At 51.9% G+C, this 22,699-nt stretch overlaps 1 protein-coding gene and 1 long non-coding RNA gene across 3 annotated transcripts in view; one reads left to right on the forward strand and one right to left on the reverse strand.

The window, feature by feature from the left end:
- Positions 1-17,690, reverse strand: part of GPR137B (G protein-coupled receptor 137B) — a 68,177-nt gene extending 50,487 nt beyond the window's left edge. Inside the window, exon 1 of one of the 2 annotated variants that reach the window (XM_005539723.5) lies at positions 17,187-17,690. In XM_005539723.5, coding sequence (XP_005539780.1) covers positions 17,187-17,600 — 414 coding nt within the window. In that variant the 5' untranslated portion in view covers positions 17,601-17,690. Of the gene's footprint in view, positions 1-14,587; positions 14,676-17,186 lie in introns of those variants that run through there. The other variant, XM_074039058.1, reaches the window with a different exon arrangement.
- Positions 2,984-4,954, forward strand: LOC141410290 (uncharacterized). Its single transcript, XR_012434799.1, has 2 exons — positions 2,984-3,713; positions 3,890-4,954. It is a non-coding gene; the product is annotated as an uncharacterized lncRNA (long non-coding RNA).
- Positions 17,691-22,699: the final 5,009 nt, after the last annotated feature.

Genomic DNA, 22,699 nt, shown 5'->3' on the forward strand with positions numbered 1-22,699 from the left:
TGGGTGATGCTGGCTTTTGACTTTGAAGGCTGAGCTGCAACTGGAAGATGTCCCCAGCTGGCCGCTGTCAGGTGCTGGGGAATGTTCAAGAGCCCTCATGGGCTTTCCGCACCATCCGCTCCCACAATGGGCCAAGGCCTCCTCATCCCGGACCTGTGGGTGCCTCGTGCCCCCTCGGTAACCCAGGCCTTCACCCCATCCTTCGGACGACACAGGAGGGCCTAGAACTCTGCATGTGACGTACTTGTTTCGACAGAAGCAGAAAGGCCTTTGAGCAGCTGCTGGACTCTGCCCCCTGCCCTCATAAATCAGTCTGTTCACGCGTCACTGATTTGTTCCCACCCTTTGAACTCCTGCTCGCCTATTTTTTTTTTTTTTTTTTTGGAGATGGACTTTTGCTCTTGTTGCCCAGGCTGGAGTACAGTGGGTACGACCTTCACTCACTGAAACCTCCACCTCCCATGTTCAGGCGATTCTCCTGCCTCAGCCTCCCGAGTAGCTGGGATTACAAGCACTCACCACCATGCCTGGTTCATTTTTGTATTTTTACAAATACGAAAAGAGACGGGGTTTCACCATGTTGGTCAGGCTGGTCTTGAACTCCTGACCTTGTGATCTGCCTGCCTCGGCCTCCCAAAGTGCTGGGATTATAGGCATGAGCCACCCCGCCCAGCCTATTTTTTTCAACTACTAACTCAAGTTGACATTTGCTGTCTTACAATCTTTTTGTTTGTTTGTTTTTAAGAAACAGGGTCTTGCTCTGTCACCCAGCTTTGAGTGCGGTGGTACCATCATAGCTCACTGCAGCCTCCATCCTCCTGGGCTCCAGGGATCCTCCTGCCTTAACCTCCTGAGTAGCTGGGACTATACACAGGTGTGGCCCAAATGCCTGGCTAATTTCTTTTATTTTTTAGAGATGATGTCTCCCTACATTGGCCAGGCTGGTCTTGAACTCCTAGACTCAAGTGATCCTCCCATTTCGGCCTCCTGAGTTGCTGGGTTACAATCATTTTTACTATGTCATAGTGATGTTTCTGGCAGAAATGTCCCCTGCTGTTCTCTGTGGGTATGACAGTGTCTCCTGTGCAGTCAGCAAAACTCAACAGAAGTCACCTCCAATGTCCCTGGCGGCAGTGCCTGTGATGAGCCAACGAAGCACGATGCTTCTAAACCATGCTTGATTCAGAATCTCTGAAGCCATTTTACTTTATAAATCATCTCCCCAAAGCCAGGAGCCACATTTGGACACCCTAGTGTCTCCACTTCTGTGCCACCACTCTCTGGACACTTCATAATCCCCCTATCCTCAAAAGGGGTGCATCCTGATCCTACCTGCCTATGGGCTGAGACCCCTGAGGGGACCCTCGCAGTAACTGAGGGGGGTCTGAAACTCTCAATGCACCAAGCACAGACTCCAGACTAAAGAAACCAGTCTCTATCACACACGCTGGTTCAAAACGTATGTATGCAAATTCATCTGAAAATGTTACAAATGCATGGCAAGTTGAAATTTTATATTATAAAATCGTTTATGTATATACAAATAACAGCAAATACTCATGCACCCAGCACTCCATCCTTAACACTTTGCCACGTTTGCTCCAGCTATATTTTGTTTGTTTGTTTGTTTCTGAGACAGAGTTTCACTTTTGTCGCCCAGGCTGGAGCGCAGTGGCAGCATCTCGGTTCATTGCAACCTCTGCCTCCTGGGTTCAAGCGATTCTCATGCCTCCCAACCACCACACTCAGCTAATTTTTGTATTTTTAGTAGAGACAGAGTTTCACCATGTTGGCCAGGATGGTCTCAAACTCCTGACCTCACGTGATCCGCACACCTCAGCCTCCCAAAGTGTTGGGATTACAGGCGTGAGCCACCATGTCTGGCCCCAGCTGTGGTTTAATAAATAAAAATGACACTGCTGGAGCTCCCAGCCTGCCCCTCCTGGTGCCGCTGGCTCCCAGGAAAGTAATCACTATCTCGAATTTGGTGTTTTTAAGCCCAGGCAGGCTTTCACTGGGTACACGGGTATTCATGAATGATACAGTGTACTGTCCGGCACGGTTCTGCACTTTATATGGATGCATTAATACCTTCCATAGCCTTCTGCAGTTTGTTTATTCCCCATGATTAGATGTTTGGAATATATCTATGTTGATACACACAGGTCTAGTTCATGCATCTTCACTAAGGCACAGCACGGTTGACCCCCGGGCAGCATGGGTTTAAACCACATGGGTGTACCTATACATGGATTTTTTTCAACTGAATGGGAATCAAAACTATGATGTTCTCAGGATGTAAAACCTGAGTATAAGGAGGACCAACTCTTTGTATATGCCGGTTCTGCAGTGATGTGAGTATGTGGAGGTCTGGACATACTTGGGGGTCCTAGAACCAGTCCCCCACGTATACTGACAGACGACGCTACTCCTATATAACAGGCCATAGCTGTGTAGCCCTCTCTGGCAGAGGGATACAGAGGGATGGTTAAGAGTGTGGAATCTGGAGCTGGCTTACCAGGGCTTGAATCCTGGCTCCACCAATTGTTGGCTGTGTGGCCTTGAAAAGTCACCTGACCCCTCTGTGCCTCAAGTACCTCATCTGTAAAATGAGACTAATAACACCATCCACCTGGTTTTCATAAGCGTTTGGTGAATTAACAGACATGCAGAGCACTTAGACAAATGCCTGCCACCTGATAAGTACCACGTGGGCGGCTGCAACCCCTGCTGTTGGTATTATTAGTCCTTATATATGTTCCCAAACCATGATTCTAAATGCACAACGACTACCAACTGTGACCACAGATGCTTTCTTAACCATAAAAGGAACTTTCATACTCAAAAAGGTTAAGAACCACTGACGCATTCGATATTTGTTCTCCTGGTCCCTCTGCGCTACCCACTTCCTGATATATTGGGGAAATTATGCAAACCCCAAGGCCCTGGTCTCCCCAGGCAACAGTCATTAGTCAGCTGCTTCAGTCTGTTCCCATATGCTGAGCATCTTCACTCACCAGAGCAGGGCGACAAGACAGTCAGAGTCCCCGAAATCCAGACACCGGAGTCCTCCTTTCTGCAGGGTTCCCGGAAGATACACGAGGCGGCTCTGCGGCGGGGAGGGGATCTGCATTTGAGGCTGAGTCTCCAAGACAGTGCGAGCAAGGGCAGCGCCTCTACGCCTGCGTTAGGATGTTCTTTTCTTCCAAATGTCAGCTGTGGGCTGTAGGTCCAGGGACTCAGGACCTGGATAACCACCACCACAGCCCCACTCATAGTCCTGTGTCCGTGGCAGTGAAGGTAACTGGCCAGAAAAGGCAAGCAAGCACGCTGTCCATGCCATCAAGTTCTGGGAGGCGGTGGCCTGAAGCCAAGGTGTGCCTGGTCTGTGTCCCAGGCTGGCCAGGTGTGAGAGGGGTCACTGGAATATAGGGTCAGGTGTTCACAGCATCACCTCCCACCTGTGACCATGGCAAGCAGTGGCCCAAGAAGCTGGTCCTGCCTGCTCCCAGCCTCGTGCTGGCCCTTGGAATGGGGGCCCCCAGACTTCAGTAAGCTTCTTCCCATGTGATCAGAGGCCAACCATGATTGCCTCTCTGGATTTCTGTAGACCTCAGAGCCCCCTGGATGTGTTTGCGCCCTTCTCTGGCCCTTCTGAGAGCTCCGCTGCATGGTCCTGTTCAGCTCACCTGGCACCTACGATCCTTCCTCAGGTGTGTACGTGTGTGTTTGTGTGTATGTGTGTGCATGTGTATGTGTGCATGTGTTTGTGTATGTGCACCCCATGACACAGGAGTTCAGCTCCCACCCAAAATGTCCCTACTGTCAGTCCTCACAAGGCATTCCTCATTTCATAAATGATAATGGATAATGGTCTTCACCTTTACAGATAAAGGGCACCTCCACTGGCTGCCCTCCTTCCCAACGGCTCCTCTTCTTCCTGTTCCCAGCAGCCCAGCTCCCCAGGCAGCAAGCACCTCTCACCTCCTCCACCCCTCCACCGGCTCACGAGAGCCTCCCTGTCCTCATAAACAGCTTCACTCCATCCAACGGCGCCAATGCAGGCTGGCCCCCCAGAAGGCAGAACTCGGGGTGGCCCTGAGCCCCTACATTGATAAGTCAGCCCAGCAGGCAGCACGCGAGGAGGCTGGACTCTGTAGAGAGCACACTTCCCACCCACACCCTTTGTGGCTCTCAAAGTCAACCTAAAGCCACACCAAAGGCCGTCCTTCAGTCTCCCTGCTTTTCTGACTTGTCTCTTGTCCCCTGAGCACCTGGATTCGGGGCAAGGCTGGTCAACCCCCAGGAGCCTACGTTGCTGGTTCCTGGTTAGCTCCATTGACCTTTCTAGGCCTCAGTGTCTATCCACAAGATGAACGCATTGGGACAAATATTCATTAAGCTGCTTCTACTCTGACAGCTCCACGACTTGAAGTTCCTTCCCAGGGCAGCCCGTGTCCCCCGCCCTGGAAGCCCTGCAGGAACGGCTGCGGCCCGGCCGCTTCAGCCACAGAAGCGCACCGGCCTGCCCGCCTGCCCACCGCCTGGGTGGAGTCCGTCTCAGCATCAGTTCCGCACAGAGGTGGAGGCAAATAATTCCGACCTGCCTCCCTGGCAGGATTCTCTCTCTTTGGCCTTGGGAATGACAAGGGCTGTGGCCACACAAGGCCCTACCGTCATTATTATGTCTCTTAACTGCTCAGCCACAAGTTGCAGTTCACAGTTTACCAGCGAGGGCCCTGCCCCTAATTGTTCTAAATGTACTTAAGGAAGGTGACACCTTAGAAGCACAGAGGATGGGTTTCTCCCGGTGGCTAAGCGCTGGCCCGCGGGGCCCCATGGCCCTGTGAAGGAGGGTCCCGGGCCGCGTACGGCAGTGTGTCGTGTCGTACCATTGTGCCCTGATTCTTGCTGGCTAATTAAGCAAAAGCTACAAAATAAATTCACAGGGAAAATACTCCAGTTTGTTTTTTTCCCCTCCTCACAAAATAACTTTCTGCTTCAGAAGTGAGGAGAGGTCTGAGGTTTTAGGCTGCCCTGGGAACTCCTGCCCTTGCTGGACATGTCTGGTATTAGATGATACTCCCTGTGTCCTGCCACCGAGAGAATGATCATCGGGCCTCCTTGAGGAGAAGCCATGTGGGTAATGGGGGAAGCTCCTCACTAGGGGTAGGGCCTTGGTCTGCTCCTGACACTGTCCCAGCTCACTGGGGCCTTCGGGAACAGCAACCAGGATGGCAGGAGACACACCCACATTCCTCCAGGAATAATGAAAAAAACTGGGACTAGCTGACCCCAAGCAGAGAGAACTTGGGAGAGACACTATATATGCTGTGAAGGCCGTGACAGGCCGTGTGTCCTGGGAGGAGGGGTGACGCGTGCAGTGCACGGCCCCACGGCGCAGGAGTCGGGGTTACCCAGCACCACCCTTCCATCTTCATGTTGGTCTGGACTCCATGATTCGCTGAGAACAAACCAGGCAGACCAGAAATTCCAGCTTAACCTGGAGCAGGGCCCAGGAGGACATGGAGGTTGGGGGCTTCCACATACAAAACCCAAGACTAGCCAGGAGCCCACTTGGTTGCCCCAGAATCTGATTCTGGTGAAAATACACCTGTTATGTCAACCTAAACGTAGGCCTTCGCCTCCTGGTGGCACCCAAGGAAGGGGCCCTAGGAGCAGGACCCGGACAATGGTGGGTGGAAACCCGACAGCCCAAATCACAGGTGGCGGCTTCCACCAAGAAGTTCCTCCACAGCCATGCTGGCACTGCTTCATAGTGAGTATCTGTGTTTGGGAAATATTTTGATTTCATTACAGTGAGATTTTTTTTTTTTTTTTTTGAGACAGAGTCTCACGCTGTTGCCCAGGCTGGAGTGCAGTGGCGCCATCTCGGCTCACTGCAAGCTCCGCCTCCCGGGTTCCCGCCATTCTCCTGCCTCAGCCTCCTGAGTAGCTGGGACTACAGGCGCCCGCCACCGCGCCCGGCTAATTTTTTTTTGTATTTTTAGTAGAGACAGGGTTTCACTGTGGTCTCGATCTCCTGACCTTGTGATCCGCCCGCCTCGGCCTCCCAAAGTGCTGGGATTACAGGCTTGAGCCACCGCGCCCGGCCTACAGTGAGATTTTTTAATTGGATTTGACTTTCATTTAAATAGCAGCAAAAACCACTGGTTCTTTTTAAAACACGTATCCTAGAGGGGGGACTCACAGAGGTAAAGGAATGAATTAAGTCTTCTTTTTTCCCCTGAAAACATCTCACACTTCCTATCTCTACTGTGAGGACAGCCACTAAGTCACATCAGCCAGTCAATCGCACAATGGAGAAATTATTGACATGAAGTCTGTTTTCCCTGCTCAAGGCTGAGTTCCACGGAGGGAGAATCTAAACCTGACCTCAAACAGTCTGCACAGTGTCTGGCACACAACAAGCACCCAAACATGCCTGATGAAACAACCTAAATGTCCACCAGCGGATGAATGGATAAATAAAATGTCTCTATTCATGCAGGGCAATATTATTTAAGCTCATAAAGGAACGAAGTTCTGATAAACGCTACAATGTGACGAACCTCAAAACACTATGCTAGGTGAAAGGGGAAGACGTACAAGAAGACACATTGTATGATTCCTTTGATATGAAATATTCAGGATAGGTAAATCCACAGAGATAGAAAGCAGATGGGTGGCTGCCAGGGGCTGGGGCGACGGGAACTGGGGAGTGATTGCTTAATGGGCATAAAGTTTCCTTTGGGGGTGATAAAAATGTTCTGAACTAGATAGGGGTGACAGCTGCGCAACACTGTGAATGCAGTGAACATCACTCAGCTGCAAGCATTCAATGGTTAATTTCATATTGCGTCAATTTTGCTTCAATACATCTTTCTTTTATTTGTTTTGTTTTGTTTTGCTTTTGAGATGGAGTCCTGCTCTGTCACCCAGGCTGGAGTGCAGTGGTGTGATCTCAGCTCACTGCATCCTCCGCCTCCCAGATTCGAGCAATTCTACCTCAGCCTCCCAAGCAGCTGGGATTACAGGTGCCTGCCACAGCACCCAGCTAATTTTTGTATTTTTAGTAGAGATGGGGTTTCACCATGTTGGCCAGGCTGGTCTCGAACGCCTGACCTCATGATCCACCCACCTCAGCCTCCCAAAGTGCTGGGATTATAGATGTGAGCCACCACACCTAGCCCAATACATTTTTTTTTCTTTTTGAGACAGAGTTTCACTCTTGTCACCCAGGTTACAGTGCAATGGCGCAATCTTGGCTCACTGCAAGCTCTGCCTCCCGGGTTCAAGTAATTCTCCTGTCTCAGCCTCCTGAACAGCTGCGATTACAGGTGCCCACCATGCCTAGCTAATTTTTGTTTCTTGTTCTTTTTTTGAGATGGAGTCTCGCTCTGTTGCCCAGGCTGCAGTGCAGTGGCCGGATCTCAGCTCACTGCAAGCTCCGCCTCTCTGGTTTATGCCATTCTCCTGCCTCAGCCTCCTGAGCAGCTGGGACTACAGGCGCCCACCACCTTGCCAGGCTAGTTTTTTGTATTTTTGGTAGAGATGGGGTTTCACCGTGTTGGCCAGGGCGGCCTGGAACTACTGACCTCAGGTGATCCACCCGCCTCTGCCTCCCAAAGTACTGGGATTACAGGCACGAGCCACTGTGCCTGGCCCCAGTACATTTTTTTGAGACAGGTCTCGCTCTATCACCCAGGCTGGAATGCAGTGGTGCGATCTCGGCTCACTGCAGCCTTGACCTCCCAAGTTCAAGCAATCCTCCTACCTCAGCCTCTGGAGTAGCTGGGATTACAGGTGTGTGTACTATGCTTGGTACAGGTACAGGTACTATGCTTGGCTAATTTTTTAATTTTTTGTAGAGATGAGATCTCACTACATTGCCCAGGATAGTCGTGAACTCCTGGGCTCAAGCGATCCTCCTGCCTCGGCCTCCCAAAGTGTTGGGATTACAGGCATAAATCACCACACCCAGCCAATACAATTTTTTTAATTAAAAAAAGAAAAACACCTGTTGAATAAATGAAATGAATCTCCATGTTCCAGCTGCACTTTATGCTGCTTTGTGAAAGCCGGGAGGACGCAGCCCTCTCGCAGAGACAGATGTGTGCTGTCTTCCCAGAAAGTGAGTGTGGTCCTGATGGGGCCTGACTCACGGCACGGCTCACTCACTCCTGCCCATTTCCCTCCTTATCTGCCACGACTCATGCACTACAAACGGACTGCCACACAGCCTGATGGGACAACATGACCTCTGACAGCTACGAGGAAGCTGTGGCAGTAGAGTCCAAGGCGCCAGGGAGAGTAGCCTATGGGGTGGGAACAGCCCACGGAGCGGACTCCACTGTGTGTGTGGTTTTTTCTCACCCTGTGTTTTGCAGACTGTGTAGCTCAGCCTCATATGTGTGTATGCCATTTAAAATTCGAGGACGGAAGCCAGGCACAATGGCTCACACCTGTAATCCCAGCACTTTGGGGGGCCGAGGCAGGCAGATCACGAGGTCAAGAGATCGAGATCATCCTGGCCTACATGGTGAAACCCCGTCTCTATTAAAAATACAAAAATTAGCTGGACATGGTGGCAGGTGCCTGTAGTCCCAGCTACCCAGGAGGCTGCGGCAGGAGAATCACTTGAACCCGGGAGGCAGAGGTTGCAGTGAGCTGAGATTGCGCCACTGTATTCTGGACTGGGCAACAGAAGGAAACTCCGTCTCAAAAAAAAAAAGAAAAAAATCGAGGGAAAGAGTGAGCTGATAATATCACATGATGTCAAGACTGCCTCCCCAGCCCAGACAGCCATGGTGAGGGTCCCTCCTATGTGCCAGAGGTACAGGTGGCTCCCAGCCCTCTCCTTTCTACCTGTGTCTGTCCTTCCCAATTGACCGTGGCCCTTCAGGGAAGAAATCCCAGCTTCCTACCTCTGATCCCTGACACCTGTGTGTAGGGATCACTACAGCTTGTTCACTGAATGCATGAAACTCCCTAAACCATGAGAGAAACTGAAGCCTGTTTCTGACTTGCCTTAGCAAAAATGGTAAAGGTGATGATGGTGGAGGGGGATCTTGGTGACAAATAGTGAATCTGTCCTAACCCAGGGGTCAGCAAACTAAAGCCTGCAGGCTAAGTCCATCCCACAAGCTGTTTCAGTAAAGCCTGTGAGCTAAGAACGGTTTTTACCATTTTAATGCATTGCATTTGCTGCTGTTGTTGTTTAAAAATACATATATATATGCGGCTGGGCACGGTGGCTCATGCCTGTAATCCCAGCACTTTGGGAGGCCAAGGCGGGTGGATCACAAGGTCGAGAGATCGAGACCATCCTGGCAAACATGGTGCAATCCTGTCTCTACTAAAAATACAAAAATTGGCCAGGCATGGTGGCGCATGCCTGTGGTCCCAGCTACTTGGGAGACTCAGGCAGGAGAATCGCTTGAACCCGGGAGGCGGAGGTTGCAGTGAGCTGAGATCATGCCACTGCACTCCAGCTTGGCAACAAAGCAAGACTCCGTCTCAAAAAAGGAATATGCAACAGAGACCATATGTGGCTCACAGGCCTAAAATCCTGACCCACACAAGCTTGAGATAATCAACCCACTTGCAGAGTAAAACCATTTGGGCTTCATCTGTCCTCATAGGTTAATGGACTCTAAACTTCAGCCGCAGGAAACATAAAAAGTGAAATATTTACGAGCCTCTGCAGCCTTCGGGGAATCCTGTTGTCCCAGGTACTGTCTAAACAGTCTGCTGGGGCTATTTCTGTACTGAGAGAACTGGCCAGCCAAATGTCAGGACCCTGACAGACCTTCCAACCAGGAACCGGCTTTCCTCTTGTCACTGGAAAAGCAAGGCCAACAGGAACAGCCTGAAAAAAGCAGCCCTTGGGATCACATGACGTTGTTGTTTGCAAAACCCTAAGATGCTTGCAGTGAGATTTTGTTGAGGGGCCTTGGATCTTGCAAATATTCCTCTCTGGGCAGCTCTCCCCTCACCGTCATGACCCCTGCCCTCCACTCCCCATCACTCCATGCCGAGCAGCTAGCCTGGGGCTAAGACGGTGGGCACAGCAGCAGCGGGACAGCCATGGCTGGGCCCTGGAACTCCCCTGAGAACCTGCACTAGCCTCAGGACAGCGCTCCGGCCCTGCCTCCCTGCTGGTCACTACCAGTTCCCACCTGTCTGACTACGGAAAGGCAGGTGAGCAAGAAGCTCTAGCAAAGCCTGCAAGTACCACAGTGTTCGGAGCCGACAGTGGGGCACTCCTGATGGAGACTGCGGCGGCAGCCTCAGCCCAGCCTCTGCCGTGGGGAAGTCCTGGTGGTCACTGGGGTTGGATGCTGAATGTGCTGAGGGGCCTAATTGTTTCCCGAGTGCTGAGGGCATTAACAGGATTTGGTTCCCCCTTGGTTTGCAGGGCATCACCGAGGCACTGATGAGGCCACAGCCTCAGCTGCAGAGAGAAGAGCACGCTGCCACGGCTCGAGGAGAGGGCTCGGGAAACTGGGCTGTACATTTAGAAAGTGGCCTACAGGGAGGTGCTGGGGGTGAACGGCAGACCAAATGAGAATAAGGAAACCTTTCCACACGCACAGGCACATACATACACACAAACACAGGAAAACACACACACAGGCACAGACACACACAAACACAGGCACAGGCACACACAAACACAGGCACAGACACACACACACAGGCACATACATACACACAAACACAGGCAAACACGCAAACACACAAACACAGGCACAGACACACACACGGGCACACACATGCACAGACACTCAGAGACTCACACAGACACAGGCACACAGAGGCAGGCACACACACACAGGTATACACACAGGCACACATACACAGACCTCCCCCACACACAGGTGCACACAGGCACATACGCATATGCACATACACAGGTGCACGCAGCCACACATGCACAGGCACACATGCGCATACACACACAGGTGCACACAGGCACACATGCACATACACACACAGGTGCACGCAGCCACACATGCACAGGCACACATGCACATACACACACAGGTGCACACAGGCACACATGCACGTACAGACACATACAAAGGTACACACCTAGGCGCACACACGGCTCTGGCTGGCCATCAACCCACTGAGCTGTCTCCGCAGGGAGCCGGTGCCAGGGGCTGAGGCCATGGGTGCGGGGCTCAGAGGTCAGGCTGAGCACAGTCCTTCCCCTTGGTCCGCCTTGTCTGTTTCCTAAGCCTCTTACTTCTTCACAATCACCAACAGGCCTAGAAGCTTCCCTCTTCACAACTCCTAGACTAGGGCCTGGCACATGACAGGTATTTGACAAACACGTCTTGACTAAACTGACTGCCAAGAGCCACAGCCGAAGCCCCTTGCTCCTGCAATCACCCACGTCCCTTTCTGAGCGTGGCGGACTAGGTCCTGGATTCGATTTTCAGGGGCCTCTTAGTTCCCTACCAGCAAGAATGAGGACTATGACCCACTTCAAGTCAGTGTGGCGTGTGCAGCAAGCACAGGATCGGTCAGCCTGAAACACGGGACTTGTCCTGCCTCTGCACGCCTGGCTGGGCTGCCTGGGACCATTTCCTCCACTGGTCGGCTCATCTGCAAAGGGGGGACTGGGCTGCTGGACCCCCAGTGCCTTCCGCTCTCATGTCAGGCACTGCGATTAGGCTTGCCACATGCTCCCTACGGGTGTGCCAAGAGTCACCACCATTTTACAAACAGAAAAGTTGCTGTTTGGTGGAAAAGTAATTTTGATAGCACAGTGGGCTGGAAAAGGGCAGGGTCAGCCCGCAGACCTGACCTTCAGGACAGTGGCTGGGTGTCAAAGCAGGAGCCCGGGTTCAGAGCTGTAGGCAACATACAGTGAGAATCTCAGCCAAGGGAGGAGAGGAGCAAAGGGATTCAGGACACGCGGCATCTCCTTTAACCCACACCAACCCGTGGGATGAGTATTACGGTTTCTGCCTCCCTGGTGAAGCAGCAGCCTCGGAGAGGTGGTGACTGGCCATGGGACCCACACTGGAGGCCAAGCCCATATTGGAACCCAGATCTGCACCCAGGGACCCTGCTCCTTCACTCCCAGGGCTGCCTCCTGATTCATAAGGCTTTGCTGGCCTAGTGCCCATCATGAGCTCCCAGCACCAACCGTTTGCCCCTACCATGAGCCGCGGGCCCTCACCACGAGCCGCTGGCACCATCCCACAGGACCACATGACTCACGAACCATCCCTGCTGCAGCTGAGTGGAGGGTGTGGAAGTCCCTAGCAGAGTTTCAGAACAGAACAGACCCCGATAAATGTCAGCTTCCCATCTGCCCTCCAGGGCGTGGTGAGGTCTCAGGTCTCAGTTCCCACATCAGTGTCCGTTCATCACAGCACCTCTCCCCACGGAGAGAACTTGCTTCTCCATTTCCTTCCGCAAACCATGTGACTGCAATGGCAGGAGTTTGTCATGGGGCCCAAGACAGAGCTGAACCAGCTTGTTCCATTCTGCCAAACTCAGGAACCTGGAGAGTCTGAGTTCCAGGCTGGGAATTCCGAGGAAGAAGGGCTGGGATACACGGCTGCTGAGGTGTCACCGAGCCCACCGTCACACCAACTTCTGCCCCTGCAGGGCACAGACCTGTCTGCCCAAGAGCTGCCTGGGCACAGAAGCTACCGCCTTTGCTTCTGAGCCTCTACCCTAAAACCTGGAGGTGGACGGCACCACAATTCCTCATGAGCAGAGACCCCTGCCTGCCTCAGGTTCCAGAGTCCTGCCCCTCTCTAAAGTCCCCATAAGGGCCAGGCGCGGTGGCTCACGCCTGCAATCCCAGCACTTTGGGAAGCTGAGGCGGGCGCATCATCTGAGGTCAGGAGCTCGAAACAAGCCCGGCCAACATGGTGAAACCCTGTCTCTACTAAAAATACAGAAATTAGCCAGGTGTGGTGGCACACACCTGTAATCTCAGCTACTCAGGAGGCTGAGGCAGGAGAATTGCTTGAATCCGGGAGGCGGAGGTTGCAGTGAGCCAAAAATCACACTACTGCAGCCTGAGTGACAGAGCCAGACTCCAAAAGAATAATAGTAATAATAATCACCGAGTATAACTAGAAAGCCATAGGATCTGCCCAAGAGGTCACTGGGGTAGAAAGAGACTTAACCTGGCAGAATTTAAAAGCAGTGATTTAGGGGGAAGTAAATCAAATTGAGTCTTCTCAGGATTGCATTACCCTCAGATGTGTACCCAAGGGCAGCTGGGGCTGCGTTCTGCAGCATCGTGTGCATTGCATGGAGGCTCAGAGCGGGTAGTGTGGGCAAGTGTTCTCACCACTCTGAGCCTCAGCTGGGGGGTAACAGTGCCCTCTGGGTCACCAGGGAGGGTGAGATGAGTAAGGCCCAGGTACAGGGACCCCACAAAAGGACAAAGGACTGACAACAACAGGAAAAAGCTTCCTCCCCATCTCAGACCTCCCCTTCTAATTCATTCCCAATTCCCAAACTGTCCCACAGCTTCCTTCCCACCGTCCTCTCCTCCTCCCCCACCCAGCTTCAGCCTCGAGACACCTGCTTCTTCTCAGAGGACTCCTGTCTCATTCAAGTCTCCTGATGCTTCAATATCCATTCCCTTCAGTGCCCCAAATTGTGCCTTAACTGTGCTGTATGTATACTTTGATTCTCTGCAACCTGATTTTGCGCTCCTGGAGAACATGAGGTTGCATTTAGAGGTAGGTATGTATTCCCATTATTAAAAGGTTTCATGGCCAGGTATGGTGGCTCATGCCTATAATCACAACACTTTGGGAGGCCGAGGCGGGCGGATCACTTGAAGTCAGGAGTTTGAGACCAGCCTGGCCAACCTGGCAAAACTCCATCTCTACTAAAAATACAAAAATTAGCCAGGCGCAGTGGCAGGTGCCTGTAATCCCAGATACTCGGGAGGCTGAGGCAGGAGAATCACTTGAATCCAAGAGGCGGAGGTTGCAGTGAATCCAGATCACAACAAAGCAAGGCTCTCTCTCAAAAAAAATAAAAAGAGGTTTCACATACTGTACATAAACGACAAGCCTCGGCCGGGCGCAGTGGCTCAAGCCTGTAATCCCAGCACTGTGGGAGGCCGAGACGGGCGGATCACGAGGTCAGGAGATCGAGACCATCCTGGCTAACACAGTGAAACCCTGTCTCTACCAAAAAAATACAAAAAATTAGCCGGGCGCAGTGGTGGGGACCTGTAGTCCCAGCTACTCGGGAGGCTGAGGCAGGAGAATGGCATAAACCCGGGAGGCGGAGCTTGCAGTGAGCTGAGATCTGGCCACTGCACTCCAGCCTGGGCAACAGAGCGAGACTCCGTCTCAAAAAAAAAAAAAAAAAAAAGACAAGCCTCACACTCAGCACAGATGTGCACTGAATCCCAGCTCCACCATGCACTGACAGTGTGACCTTCAGCAACTCATCTATAACCTCTCAGCCTCAGTTTCCTCCTCTGGAAAATGGGGACAATATCAGTACTTTCTTCAGAGAGTTCTGGTAAAAATAAGTATGACCAATTGCTTAGAAGTGTGCTTTCTTTGCCAGGTGTGGTGGCTCATACCTGTAATCCCGGCATTTTGGGAGTCTGAGGTGGACAGATCATGAGGTCACGAGGTCAAGAGATCGAGACCATCCTGGCCAACACGGTGAAACCCTGTCTCAACTAAAAATACAAAAATTAGCTGGGCATGGTGGTGCACACCTGTAGTCCCAGCTACTTGGGAGGCTGAGGTAGGAGAATCACTTGAACCTAGGAGACAGAGGTTGCAGTGAGCCGAGATCAAAAGTATGCTTTCTTAAACTTACTTCTGAATTGTTAGCTGTTAGCCCCTTCTCCAAAATCGCATTTACTTGGTCTGAGATGGAGGCCCAAGCAATAGTCATTCTTAAAGCCCCCCACTTTAGGTAATTCCAATGGTTTGTGTAAGAGAAAGAGGGGGTGAGGGGGAGAGGAGGAGATGGGAGGCAGAGCTGGGTTGACGACAAAAGGCCGACCACTTTATAACTCCCCAGAAGTATCACAGTTTTGTCAGTAAGCCAGAAATAGCTTTGTTCTGCCAGGCTTTGAAATGCCAGCACTCAGAGACGGAGACGTGCCACCTTCTCCAGCCAGCCACCCTGTGCCCTCAGGGGAAATGCTCTTTGCTGTGGTGCCCGCAGACCTGGGAGATACAAAGAAGACAGGGCCGTGACTTTGGGCCCCCGGGCCAGAGTGGCTCTGTCTGCCTGGTCACTTTTTCCCTTGCTCAGCATTTACTCACCAACCAGCAGACAGTGCAGAAAATGCGCAGCCTGGCCCCTAATCCGGCTCTAAGTTCAGAATTTGCATGTGATTACCAGAGGGCTGTGGCAGTTCCCTGCATTTTCCTCTTCCCCCACTGCCCCCCAAAAGGGGACAAATATAAAGAGCTCAATGTGCAATACCACCATTGCCACAGCTCTTGAGGTAACATCACCTCACCTGTCTTTTGCATCTTGCTGGAACCACCCCATTTCAATTACAAAGCCCAAGTGTCTGTGCAATGCGGCTGACTGCCTGAACTGGTTTGCTGGTTTAAAGGTAGTACTTGGACAGACAATACACATTACTCTCCGACTGGAAAATATGCTGATACGCTGGACTTATAAGAAGTCTCTCAGCGTAGACCCATTTCTAAAAGATTATAATATCTACTAAATATCACATACGCTATTTTTTAACCAAAAGTATTTCTTTGAAATTTTCAGTCAGTGGCTTCCAGGGTACCAGAGCAATCCTTTTCCTACCTGTTTTTTTTTTGTTTTTTTTTTTTTTTTGAGACAGGGTCTGGCTCTGTCACCCAGGCTGGAGTGCAGTGGTTCAGTCTCCGCTCACTGCAACCTCCGCCTCCCGGGCTCGGCCTCCCACCTCAGCCTCCTGAGTAGCTGGAACTACAGGCAGGCACTACCACACCCAGCTAATTTTCGTACATTTTGTAGAGAGGAAGTTTCGCCATGTTGCCCAGGCTGGTCTTAAACTCAGGGGCACAAGCGATCCTCCTGCCTCCGCCTCCACAATGCTGGGATTACAGGCGTGAGCCACCGCATATGGCCTCTTTTTAAAAATAAGTGACTTTTTCTCAAAAAAGAAAAAAAAAGACACTTAAAAGGAATGAGATGCCCGCTTGCACAGGGTCTCTGCCCATCCGACAGTTCTTAAATTACCCTCGCCAGGTGACACCGTGGGCGCCTTCCCCTTCGGCAGAGTCCTAGTGAAACTGGACACCTTAGTACTTGGAAAACTAATGGGAATCAGAAATGATGATGCCCATGATGACTGCGCACCGCGTTATTAAACCTTTGTGCAATGCTTTACAAAGTATTTGCAAAGTGCTCAACAATTACTGCACTCTCAATTAAGTCAATCATCACCAGTAAAGCAGCAGCCACGTTAATTCACGTACTCTCCGATGCGCTTATTGAATAATATGCCCCATAAAATGATTTTTGTGTGGCTGTAAAAGATCCCCAGTCAACTTTTATGGCCTTTTCTTGGGGCCTCTCAGATGAGCTCAGACAGCAAGTCTGATGAGCGGCAGCAGCTCGGAAGCTGGGTGTTACCCCAGCCTGCCGTTTAGCAATCTGGCGGAATGAGTTAGTAAGCCGCAGTTCAGTAGAGCTCCTAAGCCGGAGGTTCAAAACATCTCATCAAAACCAGCACGGTCCCACCCTGCCAGCGCTCAAAACAGCAGTGTCGGGCCCAAATCTGGAAGCTAACGTGCCGAGGACCTTTCCAGGACGGTAGTTAGGTGCCTTGGGAGGGAGGGCAAATTCTAGAGTTCAGGCCTCCCTGGGGGGCACACCTTCCACCCGTACTAACTGGCGTGCGAAGGCGCTGCTGCTTAGCGCTTTGCACGGAGAAGCGCCCCGAACCCACCAAACGATGCGGAGCCAGGGGCAGCGAGTGACCGGCGGCCCCCAGCCCTCCCCTTCCTTCTCCTCGCCCCTTTTGGGAATGGCAGGGAGTTTCCTATGAGAAATGCCGGCAAGCAGGACAGGGTTCGCACTACCCCAGAGCCGGCGCCTTCTCCCTACATTCTCAGCCCTAGGGCCGGACCCGCCCCCGCGGCTGCCATCGCCCCTGCCTCCGGCGCCCCGCGGGGACCACTCCGCCAGGTGAGCGGAGCCTCTCTGAGACTCACCTGCGTGAAGTACAAGTTCATCAGCGTGAGGGTGAAGAACTGCAGGCACACGGGGAAGCAGTAGAGCAGCCAGAAGACGAAGGGGCTGAGCGAATTGGCCGCCACGAAGTCTTTGAAGTAGAAGGAGAAGAGGACGGTCCGCAGGGAGGCCCAGAAGAGGCAGAGGAAGAGGAAGACGCTCTGGTAGCTGAGCCGCTTGTGACGGTAGCGCAGCACCAGCCAGAGTTGCACGTAGATGAACACGAAGAGCAGCGCGTAGAACACGGTGTAGACCACTGTGAGGCCGAGCTTCACGTAGGGGGGCACGGCCGGGGTCAGCGTGGGCGGCAGCGAGTCGTTGCGGGCCGGGTCCCACGGCGGGGTCTCCATCGGGCCGGGGGCGCTGCCGCGCGGCCGGGGGCGCTCCGGCCTCATCGGGGCTCGGGGCCGCCGCCGCCGCCGCCCCCGCGGGGGTCTCCGCGCATCGCGCTCCGCCTGCAGCCCCGAGACTGGAGGAAAGAAAACAAGCCGCACTTCCTCCCCCGGCACCACATGATTCACTGGGGCGGCCTTTGTCTGCGATTGGCAGCGCCGCGCCCGCCGCCCCCGCGCGCCGACCGGCCCCGCGCGCCCCCGCCCCGGCCCGCGCGCCCCGGCCCGCCCTCTCCCGGGCACCGCGCGCCTTAGCCCCGCGAACCTCGGCCCGCCCTATCCTCGCCACTGCGCGCTCCTGCAGTGCGCGCCCCCAGAGCCGCGCGCCTCCTCCCGGCCCTTTCCCCATGGCGGGGGCCGCGCGCTCCCACACTGCGCGCCCCCAGAGCCGCGCGCCTCCTCCCCGCCTCCGGCCCCCTCCCCGTCCCAGGGGCCGCGCGCTCCCGCACTGCGCGTCCCCAGAACCGCGCGCCTCTTCCCCGGCCCCCTCCCCGTGCCAGGGGCCGCGCGCTCCCACACTGCGCGCCCCCGGAGCCGCGCGCCTCTTCCCCGGCCCCGGCACCGCCCCGCGCGCCCCCAAAACTTCCCAGCCGCGCCCCGCGCGCCCCCAAAACTTCCCAGGCACGCCCCGCGCCTCGGGGGATCTCGCTCCTGGCCTCACGCATTCTGCTGCTGATTGCTTGTTTTGCAGAAGTTAATTCCTTTATTTAAAACCAAAAAATTTTTTAAAAAAAACTTTACAAGTCCTTTCCGTCCCCCTCTTTAAAAATAAAACTTTACGACTCTGTGGCTATGAACTGGCCGGCGTCTGGAATGATGTTTATTTCTAAATGCAGAAATGCCAAAGACAGGGTTTGTGTTTTTGAGGTCAAATTTGTATACTCAGAGTAAGGAAACAGACGGTGCCTGCGGCTGCTGCCTCCTCTCGGATGCAAGCTGGGCTGTTTTCTCCCGGAGAGCCTCACGCGCTCCCAGCGCCTCACCTCCCAGCGACGCAGCTGGTGCCGGGAGGCGCGCGGGCCGCGGGGCAGTGGATGGAGCCCACTGGGCTTCAGAGAGAAGTGGGGCAGCTGACGGCACACAGCCTCCCTTGTCCGATCCAACCCATTCCGAAGGAGGGTCTGTCCCCGCCGCCCGAGAGCCCTTCTCTTTTGCTTTTGCTGAACAGCTCGCTCCTCGAGGGTGTACATGGACTTAGTTTTTGCCCCGGGGCACCACGCCACCCTTGTCTTGGGAGAGCTGGGGAGTGCTCTGGGAAAAGAGGGAAAGCCGGGCTGCCCTCTGGAAACATTGCTGGGCAAGCGCTTCTGGTAAACAGAAGAAAGAAACCCGGATTTCCAAGGCTCCAGTAGTTGTGATTTCTTTTCTTACTCCACTTCGTGCCTAATTGTGTGTTCTTTTTCCAAAAGAGGGCCTGGCATTTTCAGAATCCACCCTGGCTTTTGCTCAGAATTGCTTAGTGGCTACAGCGCACCCAGCGTATTCCAGGTGGTTCATTGGGGCCAAGTGTGCCTTTGGCGTGGAGCTCCTTTTCTAGTTTTTCTATCTTTTCCCTCTCCCTATCGCGATTTCAAGAGGAAATATGGAATTGGTCTCCACGCCTCTGGCCTCGTTCCCCTCAATCCCCGTTCTGAACACCGCAAGTGGAATGATGGAATGATCGTTCTAAAGAACACCTGGCCACTTTACTCCCGGGCTTAAATGCCCTTCCCTTGCTGCTCAGAGTTCTGGGGATAGAGTCTAAACTCCTACCCTAGCTTACCTCCCTGCCTTATCTCTTCCAAGGTGTTAAGCAGTGTTAACACCTCCTGACTCCCCTAGACTAAGAAAACTCTACCCTTTCTTCTAACAGCTGGTCCTTCCTGTCTATCCGTGAGGGTGTTACTTCCTGCAGAGAGCCTTTCCAGAACTCTCCACCCACCATACTCTCAGGATTAGGCTAGGGTTTCACCTGTGTGCTTCCCCAATCTCCTTGCCTAATTGTTAGTCCCCCCGCTCCCACCCAACACATTTATGTGTCCTTATGATAGAAACTGTGTCTTGTTTACCAGTATCTCCCCTGGCACATTGGAAAAACATCCGCATACATTTTATTACACTGTTTTATTATACCGAAGAAATATTGTTTGTCAACAGAGGTCCAAACTCTGATATTTCTCCCTCCAGTGTGCATGGATTCTACCTCATGATCCAAGAGGGCTACTGGCTCTCTAGACATGGAGTCCACATCCCAGGCCAGCGTTAGGAGGAACACGGGAGACTAAAGAGCCCTTGTTTCTCCTGTTTCTGGAGCCTTCCCAGAAAGACCACACAATGCATCCACTTTTAGCTCATTGGTAGGACTTAATTACTCTAGTAAGCTGGCTACAAGAGATTGGGAAATGTAGTTTTAGTCTCCACGGCATTGTACACAGCTGAAAGTCATGGTTCTGTAATTATGGATGAAAGGGTGAATGGATTTAGGAAAAACTAGCCATCTTTATCATGCCTTCAAAGCAGACAAAAAGAACGCCAGATGGCTACAACGGTTCCCCTTTTTGACTACCTAGTATCAAATGTGTTTCTTATCATCTTTACAATTCTGAAAATAAGGATGATATACAATAAAGATGCTCCCACTTTATATCCCTTGTACAACTGGAAAACATTCCAAGCCAGGTGCTCACGCCTGTAATCCCAGCACTTTGGGAGGCCAAGGCAGGTGGATCACCTGAAGTCAAGAGTTCGAGACCAGCCCGGCCAACCAGGTGAAACCCTGTTCCTACTAAAAATACAAAAATTAGGGCCGGGTGCGGTGGCTCAAGCCTGTAATCCCAGCACTTTGGGAGGCCGAGACGGGCGGATCACGAGGTCAGGAGATCGAGACCATCCTGGCTAACCCGGTGAAACCCCGTCTCTACTAAAAAATACAAAAAACTAGCCGGGCGAGGTGGCGGGCGCCTGTAATCCCAGCTACTCGGGAGGCTGAGGCAGGAGAATGGCGTAAACCCGGGAGGCGGAGCTTGCAGTGAGCTGAGATCCGGCCACTGCATTCCAGCCTGGGCGACAGAGCGAGACTCCGTCTCAAAAAAAAAAAAAAAAAAAAAACTACAAAAATTAGCCAGGTGTGGTGGCACATGCCTGTAATCCCAGCTACTCAGGAGGCTGAGGCACGAGAATCACTTGAACCCGGAAGGTGGAGGTTGCAGGGAACTGAGATTTGCACCACTGCACTCCAGCATGGATCAAAAGACCACAGAGTGAGACTCCATCTCAAAAAAAGAAGAAGGAAAGAAAGAAAAAGAAAAGAAAGAAAGAAAGAAAGAAAGAAAGAAAGAAAGAAAGAAAGAAAGAAAGAAAGAAAGAAAGAAAGAAAGAAAGAAAGAGAGAGAGAAAGAGGGAGGGAGGGAGGAAGGAAGGGAGGGAGGAAGGGAGGGAGGGAGGGAAGGAAACAGAAAAACACATTCCCTCTTTCCCTGCAAAAGGATCATCATTTTCCGTGTCCAGCTCCAAGCCCAGGAACTCTGGGTGACAGCCATTCCTCTAATTCTATCACTATCTCCTCTCGACATTCTGTATCTTACGGACTAAATTATTAAGTTATCCATCACTAGTTTGTCCTATATAAAAGTGTAGAGGAAAAAAATGTAAAGGAAAGGAGAATTCATTATTAGGTTGGCGCCAAAGTAATTGTGGCTTTTTGCCATTCAAAGTAATAACAAAAACCACAATTACTTTTGCATCAGTTTATGAAATACATATATATGATACAGCAAGAAAAAAATATAAGTTAGAGTTCTTGTTTTTCTGACTGGTCCTAAAGCTGTAATTGGTATTTATGACTGCTCTCCTTAACGGACATTACAAATCTCCCCTTCCCTTCATCAGGAATCTCAGCTAGTCAGGGGTAGCCCTGATTTCTGAGGAATCTAATCTTGTTAATGTTTGCCACTGGACATGCCAGTAGCAAGAGGCACTACCATGACTGAATTCTGTCTATTCACCTTTTTATGCTCATCATGTAACAGCAACTCTGCTTCCCCTTAATAGTTACTATCATCACAGCCAACACCATCATACTATTTTTTGCAACACATCCACTAGCATGAGGACTCTGAAGTAGCCAGGGTCTCAACTTTTATTTCAATTAAACCACACTTGAATCTCCCGGGGTAGAAGAGTTCCTCCTTGGTTACTAAGACCTTCAAGCTAGCCAAGCGTAGAGGCGAAGGTACAGGAAACACAAAAATTTGCAAGTAAGTCATTGCGTGTTAGCGAAAGGCACCATTCTCTTGGTTCCTGTAGCCATGTATCCTGACTGCCAGGACAAATAGCACTATATGTCAGCTTTGGGTTCCGAAGAAATTCTATGTATTATAGGATACCAATACTACCTTTCTGTGCGCTGTTGTCCTGCAGGCACAATAACTAAGTCTACAGTCGGTTATTCCACCACTGGATAAGGCCAGCTGCTACTTGAGGGACAGAAATTAGCCCACCAATTTCTTCTTTTAGTATAAAGTGAGGTCCTTGTTCAGAGCAATATTGTATAGGATACCATGATGATGAGCGATGCATTCAGAAAGTCCCAAGACAATAATGCAGGCCCAGGGGGCAAAGAAAGTCAGTCCAAGTTCAGAAGCATTGTCTATTACATCGAGCACAAATTGCTGATGTCCTACGTGATTAAAGGTCTATGTAATCTGCTTTCAGGTGGCTGTCTAGGACTTCTCCTGAGTTTCGTACCTCTTGGAAGATTCGGAGTTGGCTGGCGATGCTCATGAAAAGCCAAGTCAGCCTTGGTGGGGAAGTCCAGATTGTTACAAAATGGATCAATCAGTCCCTGCCTGCATGGTCACTGTGTCCATTAGCCCATTGAATAAGCAGTGGGCTAACTGGGGACAGAAGACGTCTTCCATACCCAGGACAGGTCAACGTGTCCACCTGAATGCTGAGAGTCTCCAGTAGAGCTGGGTGTTTTGGGGAACCAGATTTGGTGGCTTGATGGATCAAAATAACATGCTGCTTGAGATGGGCGACTCAGACTGCATGGTAATCTGACTTCTTGATAAGACATTCAGTCTCTTCCACAGCCCAGGAGCAAGCCAACTCTTTTTCTCAAA

Source organism: Macaca fascicularis, chromosome 1 (assembly GCF_037993035.2).
Source record: "Macaca fascicularis isolate 582-1 chromosome 1, T2T-MFA8v1.1".
Taxonomy (NCBI): domain Eukaryota; kingdom Metazoa; phylum Chordata; class Mammalia; order Primates; family Cercopithecidae; genus Macaca; species Macaca fascicularis.